Source organism: Xyrauchen texanus, chromosome 28 (genome assembly GCF_025860055.1).
Source record: "Xyrauchen texanus isolate HMW12.3.18 chromosome 28, RBS_HiC_50CHRs, whole genome shotgun sequence".
Lineage (NCBI taxonomy): Eukaryota > Metazoa > Chordata > Actinopteri > Cypriniformes > Catostomidae > Xyrauchen > Xyrauchen texanus.
Window position 1 is genome coordinate 19,671,178 of NC_068303.1, and position 21,573 is coordinate 19,692,750.

The following is a 21,573-nucleotide window of genomic DNA, read 5'->3' on the forward strand; positions in this document are numbered from 1 at the left end:
AATTATGTCCTTAAACAATGTCTTTTGATTAAAAGAATTAGAGGGGAGTGGGTAAAGGACATGGGAATTGAAAAATCTAATGAAATATGGGATGAGGCTCTGATCAGAGTAAATTAATCAAACACTTGTGCTTGCCTCAGTCTCATACAATTGAAAGTCCTACACCGTGCCTACTATACAAAATCCAGACTTTTACCCAAATGTTGATGATGTGTGTGATTCATGCAAGAGTGGTAAAGCAGGTTTTGTTCATATGTTCTGGTCCTGCCAAAAGTTGAGAGATTACTTTACATTTACATTTAAAGACTAAATTAAGCTTTTAACTTGGATCTAAAACCCAGTGTTGAAATTGCTATTTTTGGAGTCACGAAGAGCATCATTGTCGAACAAAATAAAAAGTGTTATTTCTTTTGCCTCTCTTCTGGGAAGGAGAAGAATACTGTTAGAGAGGAAATCATCAAAGCCGCCTAAGACTTTAATATGGTTATGTGATCTGAAATTGGAGAACATTATATATTTAATGAAAGGATCAGCCCAAATATTTACAGGATTTGGAAACACATGATTACATATTTTGAGAGGGTAAAGACTCTCCCTCATAATTGATTAATATAGATTTATTAGTTTAAGTAAGATCCCCTGTGTTATTTTCAGTTTCACATAGTCATATTGTATGTGCAGACCACGAATGAAGCAGAGATTAGAATACATGTGATGTAATGTTTGTTGTCGCTTTCTTGATATGGACATTATGTTCATTTGGCAAAGTGTATTTTATTTTATCCTATTATTGTTGTAATTATTATTCCTTATTTGTATTGGTTTATACTCTGTTCTGTCTGAAAAGGAGAATGTGGGAGTAATTTTGCAACTGTATTGGGGTTTTTCTTGTTAATGCTTTGGAAAAGATATATAAAAAACAGGCAAAACAGCATAACAAATATTTTTAATGCATAGTTTAATAAAAATAATAATATATTTTTTATAATCCACTAGTTTATATTAACTTTGTAATGACATCGCCAGTGTTGGGTAATTTTCTAAAACAATTGTAATCCACTTCAAATTAATTATTTATCTAAATGTTTAATTATATTACTTAATGTCTATATTTCTTTCTTGTTCATTATTAAACACAAGTCATACACTCAGCACTTCACATTTCTCCTTTACAATGACTTGTTTTGGGACCATAATTCATGTATTTTATATAAATAATATATTAGAAATAAGCATAATAGTTTCATGTATTTAAAAGTAATTAAATTAATAGAAAGTCAGTAACTGTATTACTGTATACTCTATCTGATTACAATAATTTAAAATGTTATACTTTACACTACTTTTTTGACTAAAAAGTAGTTAGATTACAATAACTAATTACTTTGTAACTGGATGACACCCAAAACTGAACATCACAGAATAGAGTTTGAAATGAACAGGGGACATTTAAACTCGGTTATGAATGAATTTTTTTTTATATTTCACCACAAATGTTTTATCTTATTCCCACTTATGATTTTGGTTTTCCTTTTCGCAAGAACAAAGAAGGGCCAACAGAAGTGAATGCTAGATATGGAAACTGGACATATGAGCTACAGTATTAACACTCCAGCTTTTTCATTCACTGCGGGTCAGTTGGGCCGTGAAATCATGTTTCCATAGAATCACAGCTTTTAAAGGGATAAACATTTTTTGTCAATATCTAGTGGTACACAATTAACACTAAACATATTTTCATGCCAATGAGTTTGTTAGCTTTATTAGCACTGAATGTAAATTTCAATGAGTTAGGCTACAATTAACATAGGCCTACAACACTTTCATTTAACATGTAGGACTATGGCAAATGAGGATTTGAAAAAAATTTAGGAAATGGAATGATGTCACATCCCAAACAAAAATTATACAAAGACAAAACAAGAAACAATTACATAATATTTGATTCTTTATTTATCTGATGTTTGACTAATAAAATAATTCAGACATTATGCATATTGTGTATTCAAGAGAAACCAATTATTAAGTTGAAAAACAACAAGACAATCAAAACAACTTGATTTGCAAATATGGCAAAACATGGCAAATGCTTCATAATCCGGTTTTATAACATATAGGCAAGAAAGTGCAATGACAAATGACAAATAGTGTGTTGTATTTCCACTATCTAAGAATGCAACTGGATGAAAAAATATTTTCTGGATGGAAAAGGTAATGCATACGGTATGTTTAACTTTTAATTCCACACAATTTCAGCCATAACATCAGTTAAAAAGATCCTTAACTTTACTGTGTATGAATATGATGTTAAAATGTGTAACTATTTAAATATATCTATGTCTATGTATTTACTTGTATTCACTTAAATTCCTCTCAGCTGTTTTACTGGAACAATAAGGTTTTGTGATCTCTTAGATTTGGATGGGTATAAGAAAGCTTTAGTCTTGGAGGATTAAGATCTCAACGGATTCTGATCAACAGCCTCAACTCTTTGCGCATGGAAAGCATCCACAGAACATTTTCTTGAATGGGTTGTTACTGTCATGTCTCTTGGCTCTTTCCAGTTTAACAAGGACTTCACCAAGAAAAGCATCGGTTTTCTGAACATTGTTTAAGATGTAGTCTGTCATGGGTCCCTGTTCCTCTACAAGCATAGCCACATCCAGGAACACTTCATGAAGGCTCTTGAGTCGACTTTCTAACTCCAGCAGGTCCCGATGTCTGCTCTCAATCTGGTTGAGTGCAGATCGAGCCGTCTTGCCTTCTGAGATAATGTTGTCACTGAAGATGTTCCACTGGCCATTTTCCAGCATCTCATCAATCTGCTCGCCTGAAACATCTCTGCCCACAATCTCCATTTGCCGTTGGATGTGAAGCTTGCAACTTTCCTTGTGGCTCATCTCTGCATCGTTGTACTCTGTCAATGTGTCGCGGAAGTTGTTGCTCAGGGTGGCATACTGTGTTCGGGCAATTCTCGCCACAGCCGAGTTCACACCGTGCTCTTCTTCAAGCTCTTTAGCGTGGTTATCCATCTTGTGAAGGCGTGCCAGAACATCCTCTCCACGGGTCTTGATGTCACCGACGATAACATTAGCATTGCGCTTTACATGAGTTGTGCGAGTTGGTTCACTAAGTAGACGCGTGTTTTGCTCCCTGAGACGCTTCACCTCAAGACGGATTAGATGAATCTCACGCCTAGTCTCTTGAGCTTCATCAAGCACTGACTCCATCTCATCACTATTGTTAAAAATGACAGCCTGCTGGTTGAAACTCTCCTCCAGGTCCACATTGCTGAAAGAGTCTGCTTCCATCTCCTCCAGCTGGCTGTTAGACTCTGAGATGGTCTGCAGATGATCCAGCCTATCCCTCATTATTGCTGCAGCGGAAAACTAACAGAAAAGGACAACAGAAGACTCAGTGTCACCAAAAGTGATAGCAGGAAAGGATAGCAGTTGATTTAGACAACTGAGTAGCAGTCTAAAACAATTTAGCCTACACGATAATATTTATATTTACAGTATATAATTGCCCCTGATAATCATTTTTATGCAGATACAATCCACTGGGGGGAAAAACTCATTTTAAATTCTATGTGGATACCCTATGGAATTGACTGTAAAAGAGGGGAGATGATACTTCCTTATCGACACTGAATAAGTCACAAGTTTGACCAGTTAATTAGTGAAACTATTTCTGAGTGGCGTCACTCACCAAACAAGTTGGAATAGATTGAATGGATAGTTCACATCTTTTGTTTCTGTATGATGGTGTTTTTCTACAATCTACAAATGTCATTTTTTCTTATTGTTTACTTAATTTGGAATATATTTTGGCTTCAGACGACTTTTGAAAATCAATAAACGATCAGGTTTTTTTATTTGTTTATTTTTCAAAGCATCATTTGCATTACTATTTTATTCATTGTCATTTAAGGCTACATTTTCAATCATTTCGAATTTTTCGGCGTACAACTTTCTAACAAATATAGATATTTCTCCAGCAATGTTTATTCTTAAAATCATTAAGTCAAGGTGAGGTTTGAAAAGGTAAAAAGAAAAGAAAAAACCCATGCCATACACTTTAAAAATACATTACCTATTTCGTTTGTCCAAAATAAAATCAGCAGTTTCACCTCAACGATATCATCCTGATGCAGTACCTTCCTCATTACACTGGAGCAGCTGACATTTGAATCGGTGTGTGGAAGGAATGCGCGTTCCAGGGCGTGACTTTGACACCAAACCTGTTCCCTGAAAAGAATGTCATGCATGTGTCTGTCTCGTTAACCCGTGAGATATTCTCTGTTTTCTCAAAGGGGACAATAATGAGTTCGATATTTTACGTCAAAGGGAAATGGCTATTTATGCATTCAATCCATGAAATAAAATGCATTAAACAGTAAGATGTGATCTCGGTTTTTGATGATCTCTGCAATTGTGACATGCCATGTTTCTGATCCCATAGTGTAGATATCAGTACGCAACCTATTGATAGGCTATGGCTGATTCCGATTATATATTTATAAAAGATTCAACAGAACGAGCTATAGGGCCAATAGACCGCATTTAATAGGCGTACAGCATTGATCTCCATGATCGAATAGCTAGATTACATTTTTAAGGAGGCTATATATTTGGGTTAATTTATAATTAAATACGTAAATGTATTGCGTTGCATGCGTTTATAATCAGTTTCTGTGTGTAGGGTACAAGGGGGCTAGGCCCCGCGCGGGAAAAAATTAACTTTTGATTTTATTTTCTCTCAAAACACTAAACTGTAACACAAACTACCACAGTACTATCCTTAACATCTGTTTGTCACTACACTGCAAAATATTCAGATCATTGCCTGCAATAGAGTGTTATTTTGAGGTATTTTGATCAAATATTTATTTATTTTTTTTAAATGATTGCAGCTGGAATCTCTGAAATTATCACATTTATTTTGGACAAAATATTTATTTGTCATTTTCAAGTTTCGTCTAAGGTGAATGAATCAAAAGTTTTTAATAACTGTCCAATAAGTGACAGGATAGTATTTGGGTCAAAAAGCCCCCTGTTGAAAAGATTTGTTATGAAAAATATTCAAAGGGCTCACATTGACTGATCCAATCACAATTGAGATTGATATGTTTATAGAATACTTGAGATGTTATGAAAAGCCAAATGTGATTGAAATGAACATGTAATGGTTAACCCTTTTCTCAATAGGTTGTTTTTAATAATCATCATCTTAATGTTTTGCTCAAAAAAAGCATCTTGCTGTCTCAAAGGTTTTTTAAAAGTTGACAAATTTTTCCTTATATGTACCGTATTGTCACTATATTTACGCCATGTCTCTTTAACCCCCATGTGGGCCTTTTACACCAAGTGTGGGGTAAAAGGCTCCCTTGCCACCTTTTAAAAAATTTTTTTTTTTTATAAAAACAACTTTCCGTTATTATTTCTTTTCACACAAATTATGTTGCTCCATCAAGTCCATCTAATATCTTGATACACTTTGTGACCAGAGAAAAAACACATTTTCTTAAGGTGTGGCTTTAGCCCCTTTGTACCTAATATAATAAATAGGCTATCAGGGGTGTAAAAGGTTCTCAGAAATTATATATATAATTATATATATTTATATCCATATAAATTATGGATACTATACAATTAAAAGTCCAAGTATATCTCGCCAAAAACATACTTGAAGTGAAAGTAAAAAGTATTCACATACTTAAGTATAAAAAAGTAAAAAGTAACTTTTTTCCAAGATAGAATGAAATTCTAAGAAGAGAGGACATTTTGTGAGAGAGGATGCTTTTAAATTTGATTGATTTGTTAAGTTGCCTTTTTACTCTCTGACGACTGTCATATTTCTCCCCCATTGGCATTCACAACCTGGTCATAGAATAATGTTACAATAACCTAATTTTTGCAAATTTTTCAGTGTGGAATGAACACTAGAGGCAGTAAAACAAAGATTAATTTTATCCCCTTTCACACAAATCATGAGTAAAACGCAGATTATCAGTTAATAAACTCTTACTTTTCACTCTGTTCCTCGCACAATGCTTTCTTATGACACCTAAACACTTTTACTATAGTGCATAATGCATTTTAATGACCAACCACATGTGCAAGTTTGTTTAAGTTTGATACATTTGTGCAGTAGCTCAACTGATAGAGTGTCGCATATACGACACAAAGAACATAGTCCTGGACAGTCCTAAAATGCACACGAGTCGACACATGACATTGTGTTTTTCATCTCACATTTGTTTATTTATGACACTATCGGTTAGTTCTAGGTTTAGGATAGGGGTAGGTTTTGTTGATTTAAATCTAGACAGAAAACCTCATCTGTTCCGGAGAACATTACACCCGCTTTTAGCTAACTAAATTTCATGTACACATTTAATTACAAAAGCCTTTTGTATATATACACTACCGGTCAAAAGTTTTGAAACACACTCATTCTTTCTTAATATATTTTTTTTCTTCACATTTTAGAACAATATTAAAATCATCAAAACTATGGAATAACATAAATGGAACTATGGGAATTATGTTGTGACTAAACAAAATCCAAAATAAATAAAAACTGTGATACATTTTGGCATCTTCAAAGTAGTCACCCTTTGCATATAATTTGCAGTTCCCTTTACAAAAGGCTTCACTACGATGTTGCGCTGCTAAGCGCTACGGGGAACAGCTTTAGCTGTGAGCCGAGCTGAATAAATGTGTGGAACACGTCAATGAACATTGACCGGAATTTATAGCCTCGGCTGATGTAATCATTAGATGCACCTGAGGCCAGGCTATAAATGGATACGTCACCAGGTGTCGTCAGAAACTCTTTTTTCAGAGCGATTCTGTTTCTGTGTGTTTCACACACCCTGTCAAAACTTTCTTTCCTCTGTTAGGAGATAGATTCAGTTAGGCAGTGTGCAGTGAACGTTGTTCTATTTTTCTCTTCTGTTTAGAAAATATTATATATATATATATATATATATATCTAAAAAAAAAAAAAGAAAGAGAGAATGACTGAAAGCAAGCGGTGCGTGTTCCCTCTTCTTGCTCTATAGCTGAAGACGGCACACATCAGTTTTTGCTGTTTGTTTGGGGTAGAGCACGCTGCTCTCGCGTTGCAGCAGGGCGTGCTCGCCTCGCTTGCTTCCGGAGTCAGCACTCACGAAAAGATCGTTCGTGGGGCTCGTGCATGGATTTGGCTGAGGAGCAAGAGACGGGTTGATCCCTTTCTCACTCTCTCCCCAAACCCAGCTGGTCCTTCACATGATCTCGGCTGCTCCGACGCTTCTTCGGATCATGAGGTGGATCGCTATTCTCTTCCGCCTCCGAGCTTTCCGTCCTCGATAAAAAATCTACGGAGGAATTGCTCGATGTTGTTACTCGTGCGGTTGCCAGATTGGACTGGCCACGCGAAAAAGAGACCCTCAAACGCTCCAATTAGGGGATAGATTTTATCTTCCAGTCTAAGAAAGGGAACGCCTCATGGGTCCCTTCCCTTTCTTTGTAACCTCCATTAAGAGCTTTTTCGCTCATGGAGAACCCCTAAAAAAAAAAAAATAAATAATAAAAAAAATATATATATATTTTCTTCCCGTGTTCACATACCCTAGACGTCATTATATTCGACTATCGTGGGTGCTGAGGCACGGGGGTATTCAGTGATGCCGCCGGTCGAAGAGATGCATGCGGACTATCTCTCGCCGGGCTCGACATCGTCACTTAAGAAGCCCTCTCTCCCCTCAAAGCCTTATAGGACAACCTCCACTTTAGTGGGAAGGGCTTATCAAGCAGCAGGTCAGGCTGGTGCTGCTCTGCACACTATGCTGTTTTTCAGGCATACCAGGCTGACCTCCTGGACGACCTGAGTGTGGGTTCTGCGCTTGACGAGCAAGCCTCAGACCCACCTCGGTCCTGACTGAAGGGAGGCTCAAAAGCAAAGCGTGGCGAGTCGTGCTCCTCCTCCCAGGGATTGGGGACAGTCTCGCCACCCTTGCCAGCCCTCAGGACTATAAATTCTAGTAAGAGAAGACCCTGACGGTCTTGCGCCTAGATTAGGGGTAGCTCCCTCGGGACGGGCGCGTGCTTCACTTCACCCCTCCCGGTACCCCCTCGAAGCCCCTCCATTCCCGCCACCTCTTGGTGTTTCGGGTTGCAGAGGCTTCCGTCAAAATTGGGTGTTTTCGCTGTTCCTGCATTTTATTCAGGACGCGAAACACCCGACAACCCTCAACAGGAAGTGTTAAAATATAATACCCATCTCAGAGATCCTGGCAGCGTGGAAACTTCTGCCGGATATATCCTTTTCTGTGGGTCTTATAAGGGCGTCAGGATTTAATTCTCTCGCCGCTTTTCCGTGTTTCAACGGCGTGTTCTCACTACCAGTAACCGGATTTCTTTTTTGTAAAAAAAAAAACTCTCAATCTCCTGGTTAAAGGGGCCATGGTATGTGTTCCCCTTCCAGAGAGAGAGTTAGGTTATTACACTAAATACTTCCCGCTTCCCATGGAGGGTGAGGGGTGGCGTCTGGCTTAGATCTTAAGCTTGAACTACCCGTGGGTGTTCAAGTCCAAGATGATGCCTGTCAAGACGGTCGTGTCTCAAGCCCTACAACTCGTTTGGCTGGTCACCATCGATCTTATGACGCACTTCTATACTTCATTTAGAAGTTCTGCCACAACATGGAAAGTTCCTGAGGTTCACTTCCGGGGGCGAAGTCTTCCAGGGTCAGGTTCTTTCACCCAGCCTAGCCCTTTTTACCCACACATTCACAATGCATGATGTAGCGCTGGCTCCTTGCGACTCCGGGGCATCTGCATTCTGAATTTTGTAGACGACTGGCTGATCCTAGCGCAGTTCCAGGAACTGGCAGTTCAGCTCAGGGACATCGTCTTAGCTCATCTGTTTTTCTGGGGTTGAGGCTCAACGCCATGAAAAGCGTGCTCTCTCCCACTCAGAACACTGTCTATAGGGGCATCGTATGGTGTTCAATCACTATGCAGGCACAACTGTCTCCCGCTAGGATTGAGTCCATTCAGATCACCCTGAGCAAAGTCAGGCTAGGTTGCACTGTTATCAGTATCAACGATTTCCAGGTCTCAGGGCGAACGCGTCCACGGTGATCCCTCTGGACCTTCTGCTCATGAGACCATTTTTGTTGTGGCCAAAAGCCAGGGATTTCTTCCAAGCGCCAAAACCCCTGGGCTAAATAGGGTTACTGCGCCTCAGGCTTCGCTCCTTTCTATGTGGTTAAGACCCCGGTTTTCTGCCTTGGGTCCCACTCTAGGTGCGTCTTGTTGTCGCAGACTGCTAACGACAGACGCCTCCCTGACGGGCGGGTAGCGGCCTTAAGTGGTCAGTCCAGCTTAAGGGGATAGGAGGGTCGCCAGCTCGGTTGTCACAGTCACTGTCTCGGGTTGATGGCTGTATTTCTGGCCCTGAAATACCTCCTCCTGAGGCTGCCATGTCTTGATGCTGGTGGACAATACAGCGGTAGCCTCTTACATAAATCATCAAGGAGACCCACGTTCTTGTCAGCTGTATTTCTGACACGCCGGATTCTCCTTTGGGCCCAGGGCAAGCTCCTGTCACTCAGGGCAATTTACATCCCTGGACGCCTAAATGTGGGAGCAGATTTGCTGTCCAGACAGAACATACCGAGGGGCAAGTGGAAACTCCACCCCGGGTAGTACAACAAATTTGGGAGCGATTTTACAGAGCAGAAGTGGACCTCTTCAGCCTCTCAAGAGACTGCGCAATGTCCCTCTACTTCTCTCTGAGTCACCCAGCCCCCTGGGTCTGGACGCGATGGCGCATACATGGCCCAGAATGTGTCGGTATGCTTTTCCCCGGTTTCTCTGCTCCCGGAGTCTTAGCCAGAGTTCGCCAGCAAGGGTCTTGCCTCTTACTGATAGCCCTCACTGGCCGAACAGGATTTGGTTCTCAGAAATTATATCTCTCCTCGACGGCTCGCCTTGGGCGATTCCAGACAGGAGGGACCTTCTGTCTCAGGCACAGGGGACGATATTTCATCCCCGGCCCGAATTGTGAAACCTTTCATATCTGGCCCCTAAGGGTACCAAATGAGGTTCACAGGGTTTTCTCTTGAGATTATCGAGACCATTTCAAGTGCTAGGTCTCCCTCCACTTGGAACTGATCTGGGTAGATTTTACAGGGCAGAAGAGGACCTCTTCGCCTCTGTTGATAGCGCAATGTCTCCTCTACTTCTCCCCGAGTCGCCCAGTCCCCCCCTCCCCCTCCCCCTTGGGAGGGGCTGAACGTAGTAACACAAATGCACCTGCATGTGTTTCCTTCTACTAAAGTTCTTATTACAGAACCAGCTAACTGCCAGTTTGTTTCAGTTCTGGATTTTCTGTAGAAAGAACTGTCAGCGGGCACTTGCCTCGCCACTGCCAGGTTCTATGTGGCCACTGCGGTTTGCCACGGCTTGGTGGGCGGGTGCCCTCAAAGAGGCATCCTCATTATTGCCCGTGCCTACGAGGCGCGGGTCAAGCTTCGCCAGTAGGTTTCAGGGCGCACTCTACCAGAGGGCTCTCCTCCTCTAAAACCTTGGCTAGAGGTCTCCCTCTGCAGCAAGTTTGTGATGCGGCAGGTTGTCCTCTCCGCACACATTCATTGGATTTTTATAGTTTGGATGTTTTGCCACTCCGGGCTCTTATGCCCTTGAGTCGACATCTCAAGCTCATGTCTGGACAAGTTTGTGATGCGGCAGGCTGGTCCTCTCCGCCACATTCATCAGTTTTTATGACAAGTTTGTGTTACGATAGGGTTCTCTTCGCACACATTCATCGAACTTTATGGGTTAGATGCTTTGCTACTCCGGACTCTTATGTCCTTGAGTCGACATCTCAGCCCATGCCTAAACAAGTTTGTGATGCGGCAGGTTGTCCCCTCCGCACACATTCATTGCACCTTTTTAGTTTGGATGTTCTGCACTCCGGGCTCTTATGCCCTTGAGTCGACATCTCAGCTCATGCCTGAACAAGTTTGTGATGCGGCAGGCTTGTCCTCTCCGCTCACATTCATCAGTTTTTATGACAAGTTTGTGTTGCGATAGGGTTCTCTTCGCACACATTCATCGAACTTTATGGGCTAGATGCTTTGCTACTCCGGCTCTTATGCCCTTGAGTCGGCATCTCAGCCCATGCCTAAACAAGTGTGTGATGCGGCAGGTTGTCCTCTCCGCACACATTCATTGGACTTTTTTAGTTTGGATGTTCTGCACTCCGGGCTCTTATGCCCTTGAGTCCACATCTCAGCTCATACCTGAACAAGTTTGTGATGCGGCAGGCTGGCCCTCTCCGCTCACATTCATCAGTTTTTATGACAGGTTTGTGGTGCGATAGGGTTCTCTTCGCACACATTCATCGAACTTTATGGGTTAGATGCTTTGCTACTCCGGGCTCTTATGCCCTTGAGTCGACATCTCAGCTCATGCCTGAACAAGTTTGTGATGCGGCAGGCTTGTCCTCTCCGCCACATTCATCAGTTTTATGACAAGTTTGTGTTGCGATAGGGTTCTCTTCGCACACATTCATCGAACTTTATGGGCTAGATGCTTTGCTACTCCGGGCTCTTATGCCCTTGAGTCGGCATCTCAGCCCATGCCTAAACAAGTGTGTGATGCGGCAGGTTGTCCTCTCCGCACACATTCATTGGACTTTTTAGTTTGGATGTTCTGCACTCGGGCTCTTATGCCCTTGAGTCGACATCTCAGCTCATACCTGAACAAGTTTGTGATGGGGCAGGCTGGTCCTCTCCGCTCACATTCATCAGTTTTTATGACAAGTTTGTGGTGCGACAGGGTTCTCTTCGCACACATTCATCAAGCTTTATGGGTTAGATGCTTTGCTACTCCGGGCTCTTATGCCCTTGAGTCGACATCTCAGCTCATGCCTGAACAGGTTTGTGATGCGGCAGGCTGGTCCTCTCCGCTCACATTCATCAGTTTTTATGACAAGTTTGTGTTGGGACAGGGTTCTCTTCGCACACATTCATCGAACTTTATGGGTTAGATGCTTTGCTACTCCGGGCTCTTATGCCCTTGAGTCGACATCTCAGCTCATGCCTGAACAAGTTTGTGATGCGGCAGGCTGGTCCTCTCCGCACACATTCATCAAAATTGAATGGTTTAGATGTTTATGCTACTCCGGGCTCTTATGCCCTTGAGTCGACATCTGAAGCTCATGTCTGAGACCTCTCACGCTTTTGTGAGTACACTGCACAACCGTAGGGGTCCGGACAGCCACAGCGCGGCGGCGTGGATATTGCGTTCCTCGTAGCGCTTAGCAGCGTAACATCAGTAGTGAAGCCTTTTGTAAGGGAACGCCTTGGGTTACATGTGTAACCCTTGTTCCCTGAAAAAGGCGGAACGAGATGTTGCGCTGCTTTGCCGCACTGGGGCATCCCAGGACTGCTCTTCAAAAAGAAGTATCTGACGACACCTGGTGACGTATCCATTTATAGCCTGGCCTCAGGTGCATCGAATGATTACATCAGCCGAGGCTATAAATTCCGGTCAGTGTTCATTGACGTGTTCCACACATTTATTCAGCTCGGCTCACAGCTAAAGCTGTTCCCCCGTAGCGCTTAGCAGCGCAACATCTCGTTCCGCCTTTTTCAGGGAACAAGGGTTACACATGTAACCCGAGACGTTTTGTGTACTATATATGCTTTTCTGTGTATAGAGAAATTGAACTTACATATAAGGCAAAAAATGAAAGAAAAAATATATAATATAATATAATTAAAGGTGCTATAAGAATGACAACAAGTGTTTGAAATGGGTACTGCAGTCCAAATTCAAAATATTGGAGAGTTGTCTGCCCCACCCCAGACTCGAAGCTCATGCAGGTTGCCAGAATGTTGACATGCAATTTAGCCAACCCAGCATCCGTTTTAAAGGATTTCTGGGCATCACTATTTCAATATTTATCCTTGTTTTACTACACCTCTGGTCATGGTGGTTTTTAGATGGATGGCGAGGCTTTTTAGGTCAGGTGGAATGTGTTATCTCTGATCCAGTTCATTTGCGGGCTTCGATGGCTGCAGCACGCAGTGTTGTTTGCCTGCAAACTTCTTCATATCTGGCAATCCGGTGGTGTCAAATACTATTGGTGAGAGGGCAGTGGGTGGGATCACGCAGACCAAAAACATAAACAGAAATTCCGGCCTGGAATGGAAACTCAAAGTAGAATATACTGTCTGTAGCATTGTTATCAGAGAAGCCAGTATTTCAATTTAGGATGTTTCCTAATTCTCTAACGACATATTCTGGTCAATTTATGTGACATTTTACATATAGCACCTTTAAGGGACACAGTTGTTCAGCATCTACGAAGAGCATCAAAACTACCGCTTGTGCAAAAGCATTCAGTATTTTCAATTTCAAGTTTAATTGCATACGTTAAATTTAAATGTATTTATTTACATTTAGCAGGGACATTTATAGATACATAAATTTACCGCGCAAAGTATGGTTACTCCAGCGTTGTACTTTAGCATTAGATGCTGGAAATGTCCCACCCCTTACTGAAAGGGAAAATATGATTGTTAGCAAATATCCAATCACATCTGAAATGAATGTTCTGATTGGTGGATCAGATTAGTCGGACTCTCTGTCTTGCCCCTGCCATCAGGTGCAATCTCTTTACACTTGATAAAATACTACTACTTCTAATAATAATAATAAAAAATAAAAGAATCACTCAACAGAGCTGCGACATCACGTTATTAGATTAAAAGTTCCAAGTAAAAAGTCCAATCGTTGTACTGCCGGACATCATCTGTTGTTTGTTGGATGCAGTAAAAGGGCGGCTTCTGTCCAGTAAGATGAAAGAAATTGATCTACAAAAATGTAACGAGTACTTTTCAAGTTTAAATAAAATTGTAAGAAGTAAAATGTAAAACATATTCTTTGGAAATGTAATTAAGTAAAAGTACAAATATTCAGTTTAAATTGCAAGTACAAATAACCAAAAAATAATACTTAATATAATGCTTACGAATAAGAATAATTTCTTTACATCCCTGATAAATACCCAAAATGAATTAAACCCAAATGAGTAAAGCATGTTGAATATAATAATCCATAATATGAATTTGTAATGTCTTATCATAATATGTGAAATGTGTGTTCAATTGTTTAGAAGTGCAAAACAGAATTGGACATGGGATGATGATGTCACTGTCCCATTAAAAATAAAACCCCAACCTGACAGAGTGACCCTGACATTACAGAAGAGCACACAGCAGTAACTCACACGTGGACCATATGCTCAACACAAAGACAGGACACAAAAGACAAGACAGAATATGGGGCGATGATGTCATGGTCCTGTCACTTTGTCAGGTTGGGTTTTTGTCTGACAGGACCAACAGGCTCTTCTGTCAGTCTTGTTCGGCCAGTCTTGTTTCATGGTTCGGTTTCAGTGTCAGGATCCGGACACTAATCTCCATGTTCTCTTTCTTCTTCTTCTTCTTCTTTGGGAGTTTTATGGCGGTTGGCAAACCAGCTAAAAGGTGCATGTTCTCTTTCGTTTGTTCTAACTGTGTTGATGTTTTCTCCCTCGTGTGTTTCAGGTGCAACTGACACATGGAATCAGCGTTTCCATGGGAACCCTGAATGTTTCCATGGAAATGCTGATTATGCCAACTTTCAGCTGGCCAGTGGCACCTGTCCCTTGTTTGTTCCTGCTTATATAAATCCCTTTCCTAGGCTCTCCTCCTCACTGTTACGGCACATCGCCTGCGGAAGCGCTCATCGGAGGATTCCTCATAACTTGCTGAAGTTATTATTTTGAGTTACAAATAAATTATTTGAACTGTTCCTCTGCTCTTTGGTCTCTGTCTCGCTCTGTGACCGTGCATCCCTAATTATCTGGAAAATATTTAGCCTACTTTGTATTATGTTGCCTGATAATTTTCAATGGAAATGTCAATTTATTTATAAAGACTGTTGACCAATGTGCTGTACAATCAAATATGGAATATAAAAATAAAGAAGAAAATACAGCAGAATAGCTATTAATAAAACCAATAATTAAAGTTTAAGCAGTTCTTATGTAGGCTAGGCATTTTCTACCCAATAAATTAGTAATGTTAAATGTATAAACCTGTGGTGTGGTGGTGGTGTAGTGGTCTAAACCACATAACTGGCAAACTGTTAATCAGAAGGTCACCAACATTGTGTCCTTGAGAAAGGCACTTAACTCCAGGTTGCTCCGGGGGGATTGTCCCTGTAATAAGTGCACTGTAAGTCGCTTTGGATAAAAGCGTCTGCCAAATGCGTAAATGTAAATTGTAATAAACCTGAAGAGAAACAGTTGGATTATACTGAAATTGCAATAATGTTAAATTCGGTAAATAGCATATATAGGGCCTATATATGCTTTTATTTTCTGAACAATTTTTCTCTTTTCCAGCACCACCTCGCGGCACCAAAAGGCCTCCGGATCACAGTTTTAAACCGCCTGGCCTATGCGATAATGTGGTTGGAAAATAAGTAAATCAATTAAAATATTCGTCTTGCGTTATGAACTGACACTTAAGCCTATTCGCCACCACAAAGTAACGAACGGATAAATAAATATGCTATAAATAAATGGAAACTCCATAGCTGACAAGGCAGAAAAACCTATAGTATATTCTTTCTTAATAATTATTAATTGTACATTTCAAAGACCTTAGGTGGCTCCATTAGTTGCCAAGAAACATGCACCAAATTATAAAGTCTTTTGTCTTTTCAAGTTAATGCATTTTTGGGAATTAAATACACAGCTAGATTCCACAAAAAAAACGAATTGACGGTCAATGGATCGGGTCGTTTGTTTACGAGAAAGAAAAAAAAACTATGAAGAAAGCATCCTGCAGTTCTCTCGTTCATCGAATAAGAGCTCGGTCGCTGTTCAAGTGACGGGTCTCTGCTGCTCTCTGCTGGACATATTAATTGCATTCCTAGGGCGGGGCTTGTGTCTGGTGCATCATCACTTACCTGCGACGTTGTAGGTAAATGCATTTTTAACAGTCAGGGATAGTTAACAGGTTGAATAACTTAATATATATATATATAGTATAGTATATATACACACGACAATGAAGGCCATCATTTGAGCAGATTTTAAGCGTGTTTTATACAAATCTAACGTAGTCATTAAAAAGTAGAAGTGCTTGAAAAAAAAAAAGCCTATAACAACGCCAACGTGGACCTGCGAACAAGTTTATCTTGTCTGTCATGTTGGTTACGCAAGTAGGCCTAATTTCCGCATGTGCCTGTCAGACTTTGACTGGGTTACGTCTATCAGACAACGAATAGTAATTTTGCAAGAGTTGGTTGTTGTTACCAACATTTATATGTTAGTAGCTGCAGTTATGTTCATGTGTGGTAGCCTTGTAATAATTGTCTGTGTAGACTGAATATTTTGATATCTTTTCAGTTTAATACTTGAATCATCATGAGAGACAGACTTGATCACTTCCAGGCTGTGTCAGAGTCAAAGGGGACTTTGAGGACCATGAAATCGCCCAAGCTCTTCCCACTTCTCATGGAAAAAAACTCATTTATGTTCTCTGCTCATATCTCAAATTCATTGCTATTGTTGCTGACATCAGGACTCGCGGACAGATAATGGTTGTGCACCTTCGCAAGATAGATTCTCATGCAAAGGGGAGAAGCATGGGGTCAATTGAAACTTAAGGCATGATAGAAACAATCCATTTAAGAAATTGTTCTCTTGGAGACAATGACTTGGACACAGATATCACATAGTTCAAAAGAAATATACAAAGTGATCAAATATGTGAGCTGATCTGTGATTTTTATTTTGTATTCCATTATCTTATAATATTAAAAAAAACATCCAATACAATATTTACTATTAATTGTAGACCTACTTCAAAGGTTTGGCACATTCACTGGTTATAGGTTAAACTTGGCTAAAAGTGAGTGTTTAGCCTTAAATAAATCAGCTCTCTTACTTCCTCTAAAATACTTACCAATTAGGATGGCCATTTCTGTTTTTAAGTACTTGGGAATTAACATGGTTCAAGAAATAACAAATCTTTGTAAAATAAAATCATAAATAAATAGCTCTTTGGCTGAACTTGATTCAGTTATGGACAGTGGTTCCACATGTTTAAAAATGAGTTTTACTAACTTCAATTTACTAATTAATCTCAACACAAACACTTTGTGTAGAAAAGTTTAATAGGGTAAACGCAACAAAATTAGACATATGTAACTCATATCTTCATGTAACTAGTGTAAGCAGGGTTGGGAGGGTTACTTTTGAAATGTATTCCACTACAGATTACACAGCTGGGGCCAAAAGTATTGGCAGTGACATACATTGTGTTTTGCAATGTTTGCTGCTTCAGTATTTGTAGATTATTTTTTTAACATGTTTTTATGGTATACTAGAAAACTGATAAACATTTCACAAGTTTGAAAGGCTTTTATTGGCAAAAACATTAAATATATGCAAAGAGTCAATATTTACAGTGTTGAACCTTGGTCTTCATAACCTCTGGAATTCCCTCTGGCATGCTAGATATCAGCTTCTGGGCCAAATCCTGAATGATGGCGATCTATTCTTGCCTTATTAGTGCTCAGAGTTGATCACAATTTGTGGGCTTCTGCTTGTCCTTTCCCCTTTTGAGGATTGACCACAGGTTCTCTTTGGGATTAAGATCCGGGGAGTTGCCTGGCCACAGATCCGAAATTTAAATGTAATGATCTCTGCACCACTTCATTATCACTCTTGCCTTGTGAAATGTTGGTGCTCCATCATGCTGAAAAATGCACGGATCATCACCAAATTGCTCCTGGATTGTTGGGATAAGTTGCTCTTGCAGGACGTTTTGATACCATTCTTTATTCATGGCAGTGTTTTTGGGCAGAATTGTGAGAGAGCCCACTCCCTTGGATGAAAAGCAACCCCACACATGGATGGTCTCAGGCTGCTTCACTGTTGGCACGACACAGGACTCATGGTAGCGTTCACCTTTTCTTCTCCGGACTATCGATATTCCAGATGTCCCAAACAGTCGGAAGGGGGCTTCAGAGAAAATAACTTTGCACCACCAGTCCTCTGCTGTCCAAACCTTGTACTTCCTGCAGAATTTCAGTCTGTCATTGATGTTTTTCTTGGAGAGAAGTGGCTTATTTGCTACCCTTCTTGACACCACGCCATTGTCCAAAAGTCTTCGCCTCACTGTGCGTGCAGATGCCCTCACACCAACCTGCTGCCAATATTGAGCAAGCTCTACACTGGTGGTGACACGATTCTGTAGCTGACTCCTCAGGAGGACACAGTCCTGGTGCTTGCTGGACACTCTGGGATGTCCTGAAGCCTTCTTCACTGCAGTTAAACCTCTCTCCTTGAAGTTCTTGATGATCTGGGAAATGGTTCTTTCAGGTGCAATATTCTTTGCAACAATTTCCTTGCATGTGAGGCCATTTTGATGCAAAGCGATGATGGCTGCATGTCTTTCTTTATAGGTAACCCTTGCTAACAAGAACACAATGATTGGAAGCACTTCTTCCCTCCTTTTATAGGAATCAGTCTGCTCTTATAATCCAATCAGAATGATAGTGATTTCACCTGACTAGTAGTCGTTCACACTTTCCCTGGTGCTGCTGATATGATTAGTGAAATGATGATAGCTGGTAATTTTGTGCCAGGGCCAAAAAACAGTGAAATTTGGGTTTTTGTGATATAGTTAAAAAAAAATTGGCCAATGAAGCTTTTTGTAATTATTTAAAATGCATCTGATCACTCTGCACAATAATCTAGAAACAATGTGAATCAACACCACAACAACTGAAGCAGAAAACTTTGCGAAACACAAAATTTATGTCACTGCCAATACTTTTGGCCACAGCTGTAGAATTCATGCTGTAAAATGTAATTTGTAACGTATTCCATTAGATTGCTCAAGGTCAGTAACGTAACGTAAATACTTTGGATTACTTCTTCAGCACTGGTAGATTTTTTTTTACAATTATTTTCACTTTAAAAACTCAGTACAGTAAGACAAAATACACAAGTTAAAAATACATTCTCTGAATACCTAAACATCTTATGCAGTGTTGTTTCTAAAACAAGATCAATCAAATTGATCTTGTTTTAGGGTTTTTTTTTATATTTTTACAGGAAAACAATACAAAAATGATCAAGAATATGATTTTTGCCCTAATATCAAGATCTTACTAGAAGTTATGATCCAACATTAATTTTCTTGATAAAAAAATATGATCATGTCTGTAACGTGCATGTAAAATGGCTAGAAATAGCATTTTAGCTTAGCGTAAAGCTGACAATAAACACTTCTATTCCAAACTTACTTCAAACTTACTTCTCTGTCTGCTCGTATGAATGTAACACATCATAAGAAAGTGTTTCACCATGGTTCAAAAATCTGAAAGGACTAAATATTTATTGAAACAAATGACAATAAAAAGCAAAGTAATCTATTTAGTAATAAATTCTTTTTGAATGTAACCGTATTCTAATTACAATTATTGAAATTGAAACTGTAGTGGAATACAGTTACTTATATTTTTTATTTTAAATACGTAATCACTTTACATGCATTCCGTTACTCCCCATCCCTGATTGTAAGTGAATATTGGCATGCTAGATACATGATACATAAATCAAGTTGTGACTAAATGTTCTAGAATTGTTTCGCTTTAGTTCATTTTAATTAAATTAATTGAATTAAGTAAATTAAACAAGAGATGGAGTACTTTTCACATGTCATGGCCTTTAGAGTTAGTTGTATTCAACATTCTGCCACATTTGTTTATATCTTTTTCCAATGCCTCCGGATTCTCCTCCCAAAGTATTTTTTCCATTGTGTAGATAGTCTTTCTGGTGAATTGTTTGTTGTATTTTAAAGCTTTTATAAGCATTTAAGCTTAAAGTAACCCTTTCTATTGATGAGGAAAATGTAGAAAATATAACCAAATAATTTGAGCAAATTAGCTTCAGAAAAGGTGACTTTTGCTGAAAGGTGAGGAGTTTGCATTTGAGTGGGGATATTCTTCAAAGAAACAAGCATAGGGAGATTAGGTCTCCTGAACTTACGGTACTGGGCAGTAAATACACAGAAAATCATCTACTGGATAGAACACTGAGGCCAGGTCATGTTCTTCTAGTCTTGCAGCTTTAGCTCCAAACTTTCTATATTCCCATTGCAATTGACAAATATGTTCAGATTGTATTTTAGGTTTAACAATCTCTCTATTGAACCATCTATTTGCACAAGATCTTAAAAGTCTCAAAAGGATGTATGAGGGAGTGGCTATTACTGTCTCAAGAAATTATACTGCATAACATTTGAATTTTTGGATTTTCGTGACTGAGCATTGTTTGTTGGATATGTATTTGTAAATTTTATATATATATATATATATATATATATATATATATATATATATATATATATACACACACATACATATACACACACAGTAGCTCACAAAAGTGAGAACACCACTCACATTTTTGTAAATATTTGATTATATCTTTTCATGTGACAACACTGAAGAAATGACACTTTGCTACAATGTAAAGTAGTGAGTGTACAGCTTGTATAACAGTGTAAATTTGCTGTCCCCTCAAAATTACTCAACACACAGCCATTAATGTCTAAACCTCTGGCAACAAAAGTGAGTACACCCCTAAGTGAAAATGTCCAAATTGGGCCCAAAGTGTCATTATTTTGTGTGGCCACCATTATTTTCCAGCACTGCTTTAACCCTTTTGGACATGGAGTTCACCAGAGCTTCACAGGTTGCCACAGGAGTCCTCTTCCACTCCTCCATGATGACATCACAGAGCTGGTGGATGTTAGAGACCTTGTGCTCCTCCACCTTCTGTTTGAGGATGCCCCACAGATGCTCAATAGGGTTTAGGTCTGGAGACGTGCTTGGCCAGTCCATCACCTTCACCCTCAGCTTCTTTAGCAAGCCAGTGGTCATCTTGGAGGTGTGTTTGGGGTCGTTATCATGCTGGAATACTGCCCTGCAGCCCAGTCTCTGAAGGGAGGGTATCATGCTCTGCTTCAGCATGTCACTGTACATGTTGGCATTCATGGTTCCCTCAATGAACTGTAGCTCCCCAGTGCCGGCAGCACTCATGTAGCCCCAGACCATGACACTCCCACCACCATGCTTGACTGTAGGCAAGACACACTTGTCTTTGTACTCCTCACCTGGTTGCTGCCACTCACGCTTGACACCATCTGAACCAAATAAGTTTATCTTGGTCTCATCAGACCACAGGACATGGTTCCAGTAATCCATGTCCTTAGTCTGCTTGTCTTCAGCAAGCTGTTTGCGGGCTTTCTGGTGCATCATCTTTAGAAGGGGCTTCCTTCTGGGACGACAGCCATGCAGACCAATTTGATGCAGTGTGCGGCGTATGGTCTGAGCACTGACAGGCTGACACCCTCCCCTTCAACCTCTGCAGCAATGCTGGCAGCACTTATACGTCTATTTCCCAAAGACAACCTCTAGATAGATATGATGCTGAGCAT

The 21,573-nt window shown here is 40.0% G+C and overlaps 1 protein-coding gene across 1 annotated transcript; it reads right to left on the bottom strand.

Moving 5' to 3' along the window:
* Positions 1-1,963: 1,963 nt before the first annotated feature.
* Positions 1,964-4,193, bottom strand: LOC127622361 (syntaxin-11-like). The gene is made up of 2 exons (XM_052096445.1): positions 4,096-4,193; positions 1,964-3,389 (listed from the first exon to the last, which is right to left on the bottom strand). The coding sequence occupies exon 2, from the start codon at positions 3,369-3,371 to the stop codon at positions 2,484-2,486; it is 888 nt and encodes a 295-aa protein (XP_051952405.1). The 5' UTR covers positions 3,372-3,389; positions 4,096-4,193; the 3' UTR covers positions 1,964-2,483.
* Between the last annotated feature and the right edge of the window lie 17,380 nt (positions 4,194-21,573).

Bases quoted from the DNA above. Each gene is read 5' to 3' on its own strand.
- LOC127622361 (XM_052096445.1), bottom strand. From the start codon at position 3,371: ATGAGGGATAGGCTGGATCATCTGCAGACCATCTCAGAGTCTAACAGC.